The sequence below is a fragment of the Pichia membranifaciens genome, assembly GCF_001661235.1.
Source record: "Pichia membranifaciens NRRL Y-2026 unplaced genomic scaffold PICMEscaffold_2, whole genome shotgun sequence".
Lineage (NCBI taxonomy): Eukaryota > Fungi > Ascomycota > Pichiomycetes > Pichiales > Pichiaceae > Pichia > Pichia membranifaciens.
The window spans coordinates 1,391,638-1,405,058 of NW_017566983.1; the positions used below are offsets into that span (position 1 = coordinate 1,391,638).

Here is a 13,421-nt window from a genome sequence, read left to right on the forward strand (position 1 = left end):
CTGTCTGTTACTTTGAGGTATGGAGTATGCCAATTTTCCGAAGAATTCTATGAGCTTATATCCTGTGATTCCTAGCTACACAAAATCTATCCTGAATTTCGATAGCTTCATATGTTCCCTCCAAATTTGCCAATATATGGTATTCGTTTGTCATAATATCTTCTACTATTTCTGTTTCCACTATCTTCGATGAATCCTCAAGTTCTTTCCTGATATATGTCAGTTTGAATGGAGGAGTACCGGTTAGAAGAAAAGTTATCTCAACTTGCTCGCCTTCGTGAATGTCTTCTTCAATACTATCACCTTGAACAATTTCTACAGATGGCAAATCGTATATGATTGCCTTTAAGTCTTTTCTGTCGAAATCATTGTAATCAACCTTGCAGTCTTTTGCAGATGAATCCCTCAATGATTTGATCTGTAGCTCCCCAGGCCCTGGAGCTCTTCGTTTAAAGTAGTTACCTTGAACTTCTACTTGCTGTAATGCATTGTTAAATCCATAGTAGATTTGGAAAGGAGCAACCCCATTCAACATGAAAGTTATCTGGTCTCCTACACAATAGTAATGACCATCTGCCGTGGAATCAAAATCGGAGAGTTGGTTTGATTCTTCAATCAAGTGCCTTATCTTCGGCACGTCATTCACCTGAATAGTTATCGCTTCTTCTTTGCTATTGTTTTCATCTGAGCTGCATCCGTTGGCGTCAAAAACTTGATTGATTGTAATTACGTGAGTACCGATTCCCAGGTAGCGGTAAAGTACCATCAAATCCACCACTGATGAGTCCAAATCTGCAAACTCGGCTGTTTCTAAAGAACCATCGTACTCATTATAGATGTCAACTTTCATTGACATTGGCAGAGCTCCTGTGAGTTCAACCTTGATGGGTGGGAGCTTTGCCGTCTCGTCCAACAATGAAATACACGTCTGAATCTTAGTATTTGTGTCTATGAATTTTGCAACCGGTAGTGATGTTACTTCGTGCTTTAATACAATATCGTCAAATTTGTAGGAGCCCAATCGCTCCAATCTATTCAGAATCTCTTCTGTATATATGGAGTCATAAATATTCCTGATTTTATACTCAAAGGAGCCAGGAATGTTTGTGGATAGTTGCAGGGTAAATGTAGCACCATTTATTTGTTCTATTCTCTCTTCAACTTTACCACTTGGATATTTAACTGAATATTTGATAGCAAACGGGGTAGATCCAACAGCGTTGAAAATTATTTGGGCATTTTGATTCTGACATACCTTGAGTTTCTTAAATACGTTGTTTTTCTCAACGATAAGTTCTGTATTATGCTGATCAATTTTCAAAGATGGAAGTGACAAATAATTGATTTTAATTGCATAGTCGTGAATAACTCTACCCACGCACTTACCTTGAGTAAATGAAACAAGCCGGTATACACCGTCTCGAGATAACTGCAAACCTTTGACTGGATTGAAATGGTTCAAAGTAATAGTATCAATTACTTGCCCATCGAAAGATTGGTATGAATAAACTAAATCAATTAGATCATTAGACTGGATTCTCAATGGTACGGTAAAAAAGTCGCCTTTCACTATATCGAAAGTTTCATCTCTTTGAAAGCTTAGTTGTGGGACATCATTTTTAACATCGATATGAACCTCCTGACCCTTGAATTCAACGTCACAATCTGTAGAGTCTGATACACTTCTCAATGTTAAAATGTATTCACCACCTTTAACAAATTCGGGGGTTTTTATAAGAATCTGGTTTTCAAAAATATCTTCCAAAGTATAGCTTTGGACAGAATAATCAGGTGAGATAATGTCATATGTAACATTAAAAGGTGCTTTTCCTTCAATATTAAGGGTTGTTTGAGATGGAGCACCGTGGCAACATTGAAGACGTTGAACTTTACTACCTTTACTGAAATATGCCCTGGGTTTTTGTTTGAAGTAAGTGATGTAGCGATACTCACTCTGTTCGAAATGAATTCTATTTTTGTAGAATTTATCACTCAAAGTGGTAAACTCAATAGAATATGACCCTTCACTTGAAGGCTTGAAAACATACTCCAATGTGGTGGAGTCCGATTGAATAGAACTCAATTTTTCAACTCTCAAGACTCTGTTTGAGTCATTTGGATCAAGCTTTGAGATCTGGTAGCCAATTTCAAAAGGAGCGTTACCAACAAAATCAATGTTGAACTTAAAACCAATTGTTCCAATGCAGTTGTCTATTATTGGGTCTAGAGATACGCTCATCTTTGGTAATTTGGCACTTAGAATGTTCAAAGAAGATGGTCCTAACTTACAAGGGCAAAATTTGCTTGAGCCTTGTTCAATCATATAAGTACCAGGCTTATCGACCATGATTTTCAAATCGCTGTTCGAGTTTAGGTCGAAGGTTTGGAAAAATGTTGTTGGATCATACAAATTCTCATTCTCGTTAGGTATGTATTTGAAAACAACTTCAAAAGGACTTTCACGGTTCATTGAACCATAATTCGAAATCCTGACATCGAGATATTTCTGACTATCCACTAAAATTGGAATCGCTGGTTTTGAATCAACTAAACTGATTATTGGCTTTGGGTGGCAATAAAAGGAGTGAAAAGACAATTTGTCATTTGGATCTGGTGTATAAGAAATGACATTTCCGAAGCCATCAATGACTTTGTTGATAGTATAAATATACTTTCCTGATTTCTGTAGTTTCTTCTCTCCAATTGGTACTGATATGTTGTAGCTCTTGGCCCATGATATATCTTGCAAATAATTTGAGGCATATCTAACCTTTTTATGTTGCATCAAATCTTTTGAGTTCAAAGGTGAATCAACTTTCTCGACATGAGAAACATGAGTGGGTGGTAACCTTGAAAGCTCTCCATTTATCTCCTCCTCATAGTATAATGTGAATGGTGGAACTCCCAATAGAGTGATTTGCAAGTCGTCGACCACATCGTCCAAACATTTATCTAAAGAAAAAGACTCTTTAGGCATGAAAGCAGCTTCTGGACAGACTGGGACAACTGTATCAGATCTGTAAGAGCGTATGATTTTATTTTTTTTATCAGTGGCCACTTTGATCGAATAGTATCCGGGTTTTTGGACTGGTATCTCTAAAATTTGGACGTTGTTATCAGCAAGAACAGAGGGGTCGTATTTTACATAAGCAGAGTTATAGTAATCACCCACAATAAAAGTTTTGAGTTCTCGTTGAGTATAGTTTAACACTGAATCATCATTATTGAAATCGTGGTAGTTGATTTGGAGGAAATTCAGATCATAGGTCGACTCCAATTTAATTGGAATCTTGATTATATCGTTGTAAACAGGCCGTATGCAGAATTGTTGACCAAATGGATTAATTTTTATCGAAGAATCAGGAGCGTATCGAATAGTTTTTCTTCCTTTGAAATGGTCAGATTGGTTGATGATTGAGTCGGTGTCCACATAAGTTTCCATTATGGCTAGTTCCTTTTCGGGTATAATCGTACGATATATTGAGTACATTATTGAGGAAAAAGTGAAGGAGAAACTGCAGGTAAGCACTACAGTTGAAAGATTGACTAAACAGAGGAGGAAAACGCTCAACATTGGTGTAAAACACAATTTGGGTATGTTTAAGAAAGGTATTATCAATATGAGTAAACTGTCAAAAAAGAAGTATTTGAAAATGAACCCAAGCTTCGGGTGCAAAAAACCAAACCCGTGCAGCCATTCTAGTTCATCAGTGTGTGCTGCATCAAATAGATTTGTATTGTGAAGTAGGTATAGATCATAGAGTTTCCACGCTTGTATTAGTATGAATATAGCCCAAACGTAGTACCTTTGCGAGTCTACATCCAATATCGACTCAGATATCACAGGGTTGACGCTGCGATTCAGCGTTTTTACCTGTTTGTCGCCTCGCTGAGCCATTGAAATGTGTGAGCCTCAATATCCAATCGATTCCAAGTAGTTTTGTGGCTTAAATTGCGCAGATTGGAGAGCTATTTGCTGCAGTTGTTGCTTGATTCATGTTTCCATCAAATAAATTTCAAGAAGGAATGCCAAAAATAAACGAAAATGCGAAAATCCAAAAAAGAAGGAAAACTTAATCACGTGACTTTTGCGTCGATCGGTGCAATTTTTGGCGGCTTCCATTTTTGGCGGCTTCCTCTATTGGGAAGGTAGACGAGGTCTGTCCTTCCCGGAAAGCGATAAGCGGCCCGAGCTTATCTCGTCTAGGAAGTTGCATCACCTCCTCGATAGGACTGGGGGAGGTCGGGGTAGCATAGAGTTCGGCAGCGGAATTTGGGGCGCTGGGTCAAATCATTTATAGTCGAAACGAGGTCTGCTCTTTTCTAACACGTTGCAACCTTAATTGCAGGTTCTGTGTTCTTTAATATAAGCCACTTGAGAAACTAACTTGATTTTTTGAACAAAGTAACGAATTAAATATGTCTGACTTATTCACAACCATCACTACACCAAACGGTAAGAGCCTTGAGCAACCTCTAGGGTTATTCATCAACAACGAATGGGTAAAAACTGCCGAAGTTTTTGAGACTATTAACCCCTCGACAGAAAAACCAATCTGTTCCGTCTATAGGGCTGGTGCGGCTGAGGTTGACAAGGCCGTTGAGGCAGCAAACGCAGCATTCAAGTCTCCTGAATGGTCGAACCTTACAGGATCGGAGCGAGGTGATCTTTTGTACAAGATGAGTCAGATCATTAAAAGAGATGCGGAAGCAATTGCCTCGATCGAATCACTCGATAACGGAAAGCCTTATGCAAATGAGTGCCTAGCCGCTGATTTAGTTGAATCTTACGAAGTCTTCAAGTACTACGCAGGTTGGTCAGATAAGCATACAGGTCAGTTAATTGGCTCGCAAGTCCTGGGTAAAAACAAGATCTGCTATGTTGAACCTGTTCCACTTGGTGCGGTTGGAGGAATCGTGCCATGGAACTTCCCTTTCATGATGATGGCGTGGAAAATTGCACCAGCTTTGGCAACGGGTTGCACTGTGGTTATGAAATCCAGTGAGATCACACCTCTATCGGCGTTGTGGTACGGTAAAGTAGCTTTAGAGGCCGGTCTTCCGAAGGGTGTCTTGAACATCTTGTCAGGATTTGGTGCCGACGTCGGTTCAGCTATGGTCAGCCATCCCAAATTGGCAAAGATTGCTTTCACCGGATCTACATTTACTGGTCAAAAGATCATGGAGGGTGCGGCAAAGAGCAACTTAAAGAAAGTCACGTTAGAATGTGGTGGTAAGAGTCCATTCATTGTTTTCGATGACTCCGATTTAGATCTTGCCATAGAATGGGCCTACTGGGGTATCTGGTATAATAAGGGAGAAGTGTGCACTTCTACTTCCAGGTTTTTCATCCAAGAGGCAATCTACGATAAGTTTCTCGAAGGCTTTGTCAAGCTCACGAACGAAAGAGCAGTCACTACCAACCCGTTCGATGACAAGTGCACAATCGGGCCTTTGGTTTCAAAATTGCAATACGAAAAGGTCTCTAAATATGTCGCAAAGGGTAAAGAAGAAGGTGCCAAGCTGTTATCTGGTGAATTCCTTGATGGTCCAGGGTATTTCTGTAAGCCTTTCATCTTTGCCGACTGTACTGATGAGATGGCCATCATGAAGGAAGAAATTTTCGGCCCTGTTGTTTCAATTACCAAGTTCAAGACTGTGGAAGAGGCAATCGAAAGAGCCAACAGCACTACATACGGTTTAGCTGCTGCTTTGTTCTCCAACAATATCACAAAGGCGCACTCAGTTGCATCGAAGCTAGAAGCCGGTATGGTTTTCATCAACTCCAACGGTGACTCGGACATCCATGTTCCGTTTGGTGGCTCCAAAATGAGCGGTATAGGCAGAGAATTGGGCTCATATGCTCTCGACTTGTTCACAGAAAACAAGGCCGTTCATGTCAACATGACAGTTCCATTCAAATAGAGAAAGTTTGAAAGGTGTTCAAATTTACTCCTTTTTACCTTTCCTAATATATTTCAGAACAAATAACGTCTCTTTTTCGTGTATAGCTGATAACCAAAAAAATACAGTACTTGAAGTTGACCCGGAGCATGTTTGTAAGTTAACGTGGCTTTGTAGCAGGCCAGTTTTAGTTTGTATTATCTACCAATTCTGTTATCCCCTTCCAGAATGTTCTTGCCTCCCCAATTAGGTGGCAAATTATAGCTTATGTCAGCTGCGTGGGGTCCATCGATTAGAGATCAGTGGCCACGCCTTATATTTAAATTTGGCATGTTTTGTGAATCTTGACTACTGTTCCTCAAGTGTGAAGTTTCAGCACAAGAATAAGAGTCAGCAGTTGGATATACCAAGCAATTTATTGACGAAAATGGTTGTTCAAAATCCAAACAATTGGCACTGGGTTGATAAGAATTGTATCGATTGGGCCCGTGCATATTTTGTTGAAAAATTAGGGTCCATTTCTGCCGAAGATGTAGAGAGCAAGATTAATGTTAAAATCACCACTGTGAAGTCATTGAAGGGTGATTGTGAAGTTTGCCAGCGTAAAGGTAAAGTCATCTCACTTTTTGATATGGCGCTAGAAGCCAACTATGAATCAAGCTCTGGCCACAAGGGAGTTATTACTGTTCCTGAGATCATGTACGACACAGAACCTGACGAGTATCAGTTTAATTTGGATGACCGTGTTGATGAACCAACTAGAGTCTTGATCAGAAGCAAGATTGTACCTCAGATTAGAGAAGTCTTGAAGGATTTTGGTCCGACTTTGATCAATGTCCACGGATCTGACATTCAAGTTAGTGAAAGCCAGGTTATGTCGACTTTCACAAAGGGAAACCAGAACCTAACGTATATGAAGCCAGTGGTGAAGGAGAAAACAACCTTTAACAAGGGTGAATCGGAAACAAAAGAAAAGAAGTCAAGCCCACTGCCTGAATACGCACAAAAATACAATATTTCTTCTTTGCACTTGAGTTCGGAATTCAACACTTCAGCCGAACAATTATACATAACATTGTTAGATCCCCAAAGGGTTTCGCTTTGGACAAGGTCCCCACCTGGAGGTATTGAGCCAAAAGTTGGGGCTGAGTTCAAACTTTTTGGTGGCGGTGTTGAGGGCAAGATCCTCAGATTGGTTAAGAACAAAGAGATTGAGATGTTATGGAGGTTGAGTAGCTGGAAAGAAGGTCATTACGTGAAAATCTTGTTCAAGCTTAACCAGGGGCAGAATGAAACCTCAATGGATGTAGACATGAATGGAGTTCCGATTGGTGAAGAGGAGCTAGTGGAAGGTAACTTCAAAGATAAATATTTCAGAGCAATCAAGTTGACCTTTGGGTTTGGTGCGGTGTTATAAACAAAAGTAACTGTACAGGAAAATACAGAAATCTATTACAAGAACTACTCAAAAATTTGAGATCATGTATGATAACGTTGTTATTGAAAGAATAGATAGAAAGTATGTAATTTTATTCGTGTATAAGCCGTAATATGTAAATAAAATCAAGTCAAGTCAAGAACGCTCTCGAGATGATTGCCAGCTGATCCAGCTCAAGCATCGAACTTCTTGGCAGCTTCGGCCCAGTTGATTATGTTCCAGATAGCAGAGAAGAATTCGACCTTGACATTCTTGTATTGCAAATAGTAAGCGTGTTCCCAGGCATCAAGAGCAAGCAAAGGTCTCAAGTGAGCACTTGGTCTTTCGTGGTTGTAAACTGAGATGATTTCAAGAGCGCCGTTGTTGAGGTTCTTGCAGATGAAAACCCAGCCCGAACCTTGGATACCAGCCAAAGCCTTGTTTGCCAATTTGATCAAGTTGTCGAATGAGCCGTACTGAGAGATGACGGCCTTGTACAACCCGGAGGACTCCTCTGGCAACTTACCACCGCCAACGGCTTGAGGAGCTAAACTGTCCCAGTACAAGCAATGGTTTTCGTAACCACCACCATGGAACTTGATGTTCTGTTGCAACTCAACACATTTGATGAGGTCACCTGCAGCTTGTGCGGTGGCGTGCTGTTCCAATGCTTGGTTGATACCGTTGACGTAAGTTTGGTGATGCTTGGTGTAGTGCAAGGTGTTTAAGTCAGCAGAGATGAATGGCTCCAAATCGGTAAACTTGTACTTCAATTCAGGAAGAGAAACCTTGGTTCTGACAGCAGTCATTAGGAAAGGAGAATTGATCTTTCTGGCGATGGTTCTTGTTGCGGAAAACATTGTTATGCGGTATATAAGGGTTCAAATGGCTTGTCGTTACTAGTGCAATTCAATTGATTGTAACCTGGGGCTTTTATAGTGGTTATGGGAGAAACAATACAACCTTAGGAGCAAAAGAAAACGAGTCAATTATACTCAAGAAGTACTAAATGGGTTATGCCTCCAGAAGAAAAAAGTACAATTGGGAAGGTTATTATACGCCGAACCCTTTGCCTGGAGAGAAGCGGGGCGAGGTACCAATGGGGAACAATTCCCGGAGAGCAAATCACTACGAGCTAATTAATTTTGGATAAATCGGGGTTTCCCACACTATGCACCGTCGCCTCGCCAGAATGGAACGGGGGGAAGCCTGAGCGGTGTGCTCTCTCGTTCGGCCGTTTTCCGATTACGGAGACGGCTTCTTGGGTGGGTTTTGACGGCTTCCTGACGGCTCTACTTGCGGTATGGTGTGGTGTGCACCCTCAGGTGGTTCCTTGGGCTGGGCAGTTGTCTAGTGGACGGCTGGGAACAGGCAATGGCTGGAGGATAAGCTGCTGTTGCGTCATGGACAGGCTGTCTGGAACGTTCTGCATTTGTAATACGTAATTACGCCACTGTCATTGGCCAGCCAGCTACAGCCGGGAATTTGCGACGATCGACCGGTTTTGTCACGTGATTGGTACGGGGTAGGGATCCCACAGTGCTCCTGTGCACCAGTTTTGGGGATGGCGTCAGGCCTGCGGACACGTATCAGGCAGGAAACATGAATCCAGAATAGCGTTTGCTTGGCCATCAAAACGTGTTTCACGGTAAAGGAGCCTGATCCTTGAGGCTTTTCCAGTCAACTCATACTGCCCCATATTACAAAACATATACTATAATGGTATGTTTAATTCCTCTGGTCTGGTAGCCACCCAGAACAGGTTTTTTAGGAAAACGGACCGCAAAGACAAGATCTCTAACACGCTCGCATTATCGTTTATGGCAAACTGAAATGTTTGCCCTTTTTATTTTTGATTACAGCAAGATCAGCAAGTAGGATTGGTGATGTTGTTGGTGGCAACTTTGATATTCATATATTACACAATCTGGACGTTTGTCACGCCATTCCTGGACGATGACAGCATCATTCAAAACTTCTTCTTACCAAGGTACTACGCAATTGCTTTGCCGGTTGTCGCATTGATTGTCGGTATATCTATTGTTGCCACTTTTGTCGGTCTGGTCATTGTGAAATCAGTGCAAAAGAAAAAAGGTAAGAAAAATTGATCTGAAACGTCAAGTACGTTCATTTCCGAATAGTCAATTGTTCTCGTTTCAGCATCTCATAAGTCTACGGAATAATTTTCTTTCAGTATATTTGTTGCGTCAATGAATATGTATATTTATACAAATGTAATGTAAGATTTCTAACATTTCCTTAAATCGTTATCTCTTCACCATTTTCTGAAACTAACAGCTACGAGGATAAACACAATCGGAGATGAGAATAGCTCTGCTGCTGGCAGTAATTCCAGGAGAACGGATTAGTTATGCATGGCAGGGAGGAAGGAAGGTCTTCATTATTCATCAACTTTTCTTTAAAATTCATAAAAAATATAAGCTAATGCCAGCACCCATGCTGGGAGTCGAACCCAGAATCTTTTGATTAGAAGTCAAACGCGTTAACCATTACGCTACACGGGCATTGCTTGCACAAAAAAGAGCTTGAAACCCCACGTAGAGCAAATGTACTTTATTTTGCTAAATTTATTTCTTTCGCTGACGTGTCGGGATGCGCATAGACCACATTGCATATATTATAATCCTTTTACTGAACTTTTTGTTGCAGTATATCTATTCTTGTTGAGATAAGATACCAAAGCCAATAAGGATATAGAGATAAGCTATCTACACAGAAAAAAGATACGAGATAAGAGCCTTATAAAGACAAGGCATCAAATTAATCTAAAACTAGAAAGATTGACCGACGTTATGAGTATATGTACAAGAGGTTTGTCCCTTGTTTGGAAATACTAGTTTGTAAGTAATTTATGATAGTTCTATATAAAACAACATGCATAGTGTAATACATACTGTTGATAATGGATATTCCATCAAGAATAAACAGACTTCAACACTCAACATACTCGGCACTGCTTATATCTAGATCCTTACTCTTGAAGTCTATTTATTCTTGTTGAAATATCTGTTGAAATAAGATGCCGAAGCCAATACGAATCAACAGACAAGAGAAGAGGCTTACAATGACAACTGATGAAAGAAGAGGCTTATAATGACAAGGCATCTGAGTAATCTAAAACTGGATAGATTAGCCGACATGATGAGTGTATAAATACAAGAGGTTTGTCCCTTGTATTTATGTTTGGAAGTATTAGTTTGTAAGTTAGCTGTATTAGTTATGTATAAATAAGCAACAAACGTAGTACTAAGATAAACTACTAATAACGGATATTGTTGAAGTTTGTTTATTCCAGATTGAATGTCCATTGTTTGTAGTAAATCTTAGTACCATGTTTGTTGCTTATTCAAATAGAGCTATCGTAACCTGCAAACTAATATTTCCAAAGAGGGGACAAACCTCTTGTACGTATATAATACTCATCACGTTGGTCAATCTTTCTAGCTTTAAATTAATTCGATGCCTTATCTTTCTAAGGCTCTTTTTTTATCTTGCAATGCCTTACACTCATCTCATCTCTTATCTCTTATCTATTGTCTGTCTTGATAGCTTATCTGAACATACTTGGCATTGCTTACATCTAAATCTTTATCGGCTTCGCCATCTTATCTCAACACACTTTCTGGACTGATTTGCCAAGTCTCTTTAATATTAGATTTACCCGGTTCGCATCCAAAAAATAGAAGTGAAGAGAAGACTTTATAACGCTTCCCTTGGAAAGTAGATTACGTACTCATAAGTTTAAACGATTTGTAAGTTATATATGCATACATATCCTCAAATAGTACATTATATAGTTACGAGGCAGGTGCGTCCGTTGCTTATCAGTTATTCTAGCTATTACACGCGGAGTTATATAAAGTCATATTTCAGTTTGACCGCCCAAAACCGATTTCTTTATTTGTACAAAATATACATTTAGTTCAAAAAGATAAGCCAGTTGTTAGCTTATCATATCATAGGAAAGTGGAAAAAAGTTAAAGTAAAGATCATTAAAACATCAAGTATGGATCCAAAATGAAATGAGAAACTACTAAAGAGATAGGCCAGGTAGGTGAGGTAAGGTAAAAGAAATAAGATGAAGGATGCCGGTAAAAAAATTGTCCGAAATCAGTAATACATATGCTCGTTGTCACGCTAGGTGTTCAACGTTAACAATGTCATCGATGAAGGACGTTAAAAAAAAAGACATTTCATTCAAAGGTGGGGAAAAATAACAGATGATGTTTCCGTCAAGAGGTAGTTTGGAAGAGAGGTGCATTTCTGGAAAAATGGTCAGATGGTCATGCCATATAGGTGAGGAAGGAAATCATCATCCAAAAATAATGAGTAAAAAAAGTATTGTTTTCGGTAAAAATGATGGTACTTCCGATAACGATGTCTATGATGCGTTTGGCAATTCTATTGGAAAGATGTGGGAGGAAAATAATTACATCTGGAGTCAAGAAGAACAAAACACAAGTGATGTAACAGAAATTGAATGTAAAAGAGCTGGAATTAGTTGCAATTTGAAAGTTTGCGGAATTGAAAACACAAGCACGAGGACAAGGAGAAAAACAAATGGAAAAACAAAACGAGACAAGATTAGAGTACAAGGAGAAGAAGTGTCAAATTCGATAATGAGAGAGAAAAATCATAAACAATAAGTCAAGAATATTTTTTGATTGAGGCCGATACGGTTATTGTCCTTGAATTTGTTGCTGTTGTTGAAAGGCTTCTTGATTATTATTGTTATTTCTATCATCTGCTTTGAAAGGTCTTGGAACGGCAGAAGGTTCGTTAACAACGTATAAGGATTCATCAATTTTAGGTGGGATTGGCTTGATTTCTGTTCCCAATTCCTGTTCAATTTGGTATAAGTTGAACCTGTCGTTCCAGTTGATCAAGTTGATCGCTAGACCATAGTGACCAAATCTACCGGATCTACCGATTCTGTGAAGATAAGTTTCTGCTGTTTTTGGGAAATCGAAGTTGATAACCACATTGACAGCCTGGATATCTATACCTCTTGTAAGCAAATCAGTACACACCAAGTTTCTAACTCTACCTTGTCTGAATTCATGGAAAACCTTATTTCTGTCGGCTTGTTTCATTTTGGAGTGAGAATAATAACATGAGTAATCTAAGTCCGTAATTTTTTTGGCTAGCAATTCAACTCTATTGGCTGAGTTACAGAAAATAATTGCTTGATTGATCTGTAATTTGGAAAATAAGGTATTTAAACAATGTAATTTTTGCTTTTCATCAACGAAGGCGTAATATTGAGTTATACCCTTCAAAGTTAATTCATCCATCAAGTTGATTTCATAAGGTTTATAGAGGTGCCTATCCATGAAAGTCTTCACCGTACGCGGGAAAGTAGCAGAAAACAATAGAGACTGGTAGTTATTTGGTCTACCAGGTTGTGATTGTGGCAAGAACTCCAAGATCTGTTCAACTATATTTTGGAACTCTGGTGATAACATTTTATCTGCTTCGTCCATCACAAACATCTGACAGGAGTCTAGCTTTGCAATATTTCTAGATGCCAAGTCTAAAACTCTACCTGGGGAACCGACCAAAATATGGACAGGATCGTATAATCTCACAATATCATCTTTCAATGAAGTACCACCGGTTGTCACCATGACTTGTAGTCCCATATGTCTTGAAAAAGTTTTGACAACGTGGGCAGTTTGTAGGGCCAATTCTCTTGTTGGAACCAAAATCAAGGCCTGAATTTTGTCGACTTTTGGTTTTATCTTTTCTAGAGTTGGGATAATAAATGCTGCAGTTTTACCTGTACCATTTTTGGCTCTAGCAAGAATGTCTCTACCCATTAGGGCTACAGGAATGGCCTCTTCTTGAATAGGAGATGGCTTTTCGAAACCTGCTTCAAAAAGCCCCATCAAAAGCTCTCTTTTTAGATTGAAGCTCTCAAAAGTTTCATCTTTGGAGCCTACGATGTCGTCCGTCTGCGGACGAAGATCTTTCGTTGGTATATTAAGACTCTCTTTCCAGTTTTCTGTGGACATTTTGTATTATTGTGGATATGTGTAACGTATTTTATTTTAATAAAATGAGGGGGAAGGAAAAAATG

The 13,421-nt window shown here is 39.4% G+C and overlaps 8 protein-coding genes and 1 non-coding gene across 9 annotated transcripts; 4 read left to right on the top strand and 5 right to left on the bottom strand.

The window, feature by feature from the left end:
- Positions 1-55: 55 nt before the first annotated feature.
- Positions 56-4,123, bottom strand: PICMEDRAFT_58077 (hypothetical protein; the record flags this gene model as incomplete). Its single annotated transcript, XM_019163275.1, has 2 exons — positions 56-3,854; positions 4,074-4,123. The coding sequence occupies 2 exons, from the start codon at positions 4,121-4,123 to the stop codon at positions 56-58; spliced, it is 3,849 nt and encodes a 1,282-aa protein (XP_019018777.1).
- A 140-nt stretch (positions 4,124-4,263) lies between these two features.
- Positions 4,264-6,053, top strand: PICMEDRAFT_15593 (hypothetical protein). Its single transcript, XM_019160885.1, has one exon. It carries the CDS (start codon positions 4,420-4,422, stop codon positions 5,923-5,925), a length of 1,506 nt encoding a protein of 501 aa, XP_019018778.1. The 5' UTR covers positions 4,264-4,419; the 3' UTR covers positions 5,926-6,053.
- A 278-nt stretch (positions 6,054-6,331) lies between these two features.
- PICMEDRAFT_71713 (hypothetical protein) lies at positions 6,332-7,321 on the top strand (the record flags this gene model as incomplete). The annotated part of the gene is made up of 1 exon (XM_019163988.1): positions 6,332-7,321. The coding sequence occupies one exon, from the start codon at positions 6,332-6,334 to the stop codon at positions 7,319-7,321; it is 990 nt and encodes a 329-aa protein (XP_019018779.1).
- A 194-nt stretch (positions 7,322-7,515) lies between these two features.
- On the bottom strand, positions 7,516-8,130 carry PICMEDRAFT_58080 (hypothetical protein; the record flags this gene model as incomplete). Its single annotated transcript, XM_019163276.1, has 1 exon — positions 7,516-8,130. One exon carries the CDS (start codon positions 8,128-8,130, stop codon positions 7,516-7,518), a length of 615 nt encoding a protein of 204 aa, XP_019018780.1.
- Positions 8,131-8,722: 592 nt separating this feature from the next.
- PICMEDRAFT_58081 (hypothetical protein) lies at positions 8,723-8,953 on the bottom strand (the record flags this gene model as incomplete). The annotated part of the gene is made up of 1 exon (XM_019163277.1): positions 8,723-8,953. The coding sequence occupies one exon, from the start codon at positions 8,951-8,953 to the stop codon at positions 8,723-8,725; it is 231 nt and encodes a 76-aa protein (XP_019018781.1).
- PICMEDRAFT_15596 (hypothetical protein) lies at positions 8,923-9,865 on the top strand. Its single transcript, XM_019160886.1, has 2 exons — positions 8,923-9,043; positions 9,184-9,865. The coding sequence occupies exons 1-2, from the start codon at positions 9,041-9,043 to the stop codon at positions 9,427-9,429; spliced, it is 249 nt and encodes an 82-aa protein (XP_019018782.1). The 5' UTR covers positions 8,923-9,040; the 3' UTR covers positions 9,430-9,865.
- PICMEDRAFT_t70 lies at positions 9,774-9,846 on the bottom strand. Its single transcript has one exon. It is a non-coding gene; the product is annotated as a tRNA-Arg (tRNA).
- A 1,748-nt stretch (positions 9,866-11,613) lies between the features above and the next one.
- PICMEDRAFT_71715 (hypothetical protein) lies at positions 11,614-11,988 on the top strand (the record flags this gene model as incomplete). Its single annotated transcript, XM_019163989.1, has 1 exon — positions 11,614-11,988. The coding sequence occupies one exon, from the start codon at positions 11,614-11,616 to the stop codon at positions 11,986-11,988; it is 375 nt and encodes a 124-aa protein (XP_019018783.1).
- A 33-nt stretch (positions 11,989-12,021) lies between these two features.
- Positions 12,022-13,356, bottom strand: PICMEDRAFT_31037 (hypothetical protein; the record flags this gene model as incomplete). The annotated part of the gene is made up of 1 exon (XM_019162671.1): positions 12,022-13,356. One exon carries the CDS (start codon positions 13,354-13,356, stop codon positions 12,022-12,024), a length of 1,335 nt encoding a protein of 444 aa, XP_019018784.1.
- Positions 13,357-13,421: the final 65 nt, after the last annotated feature.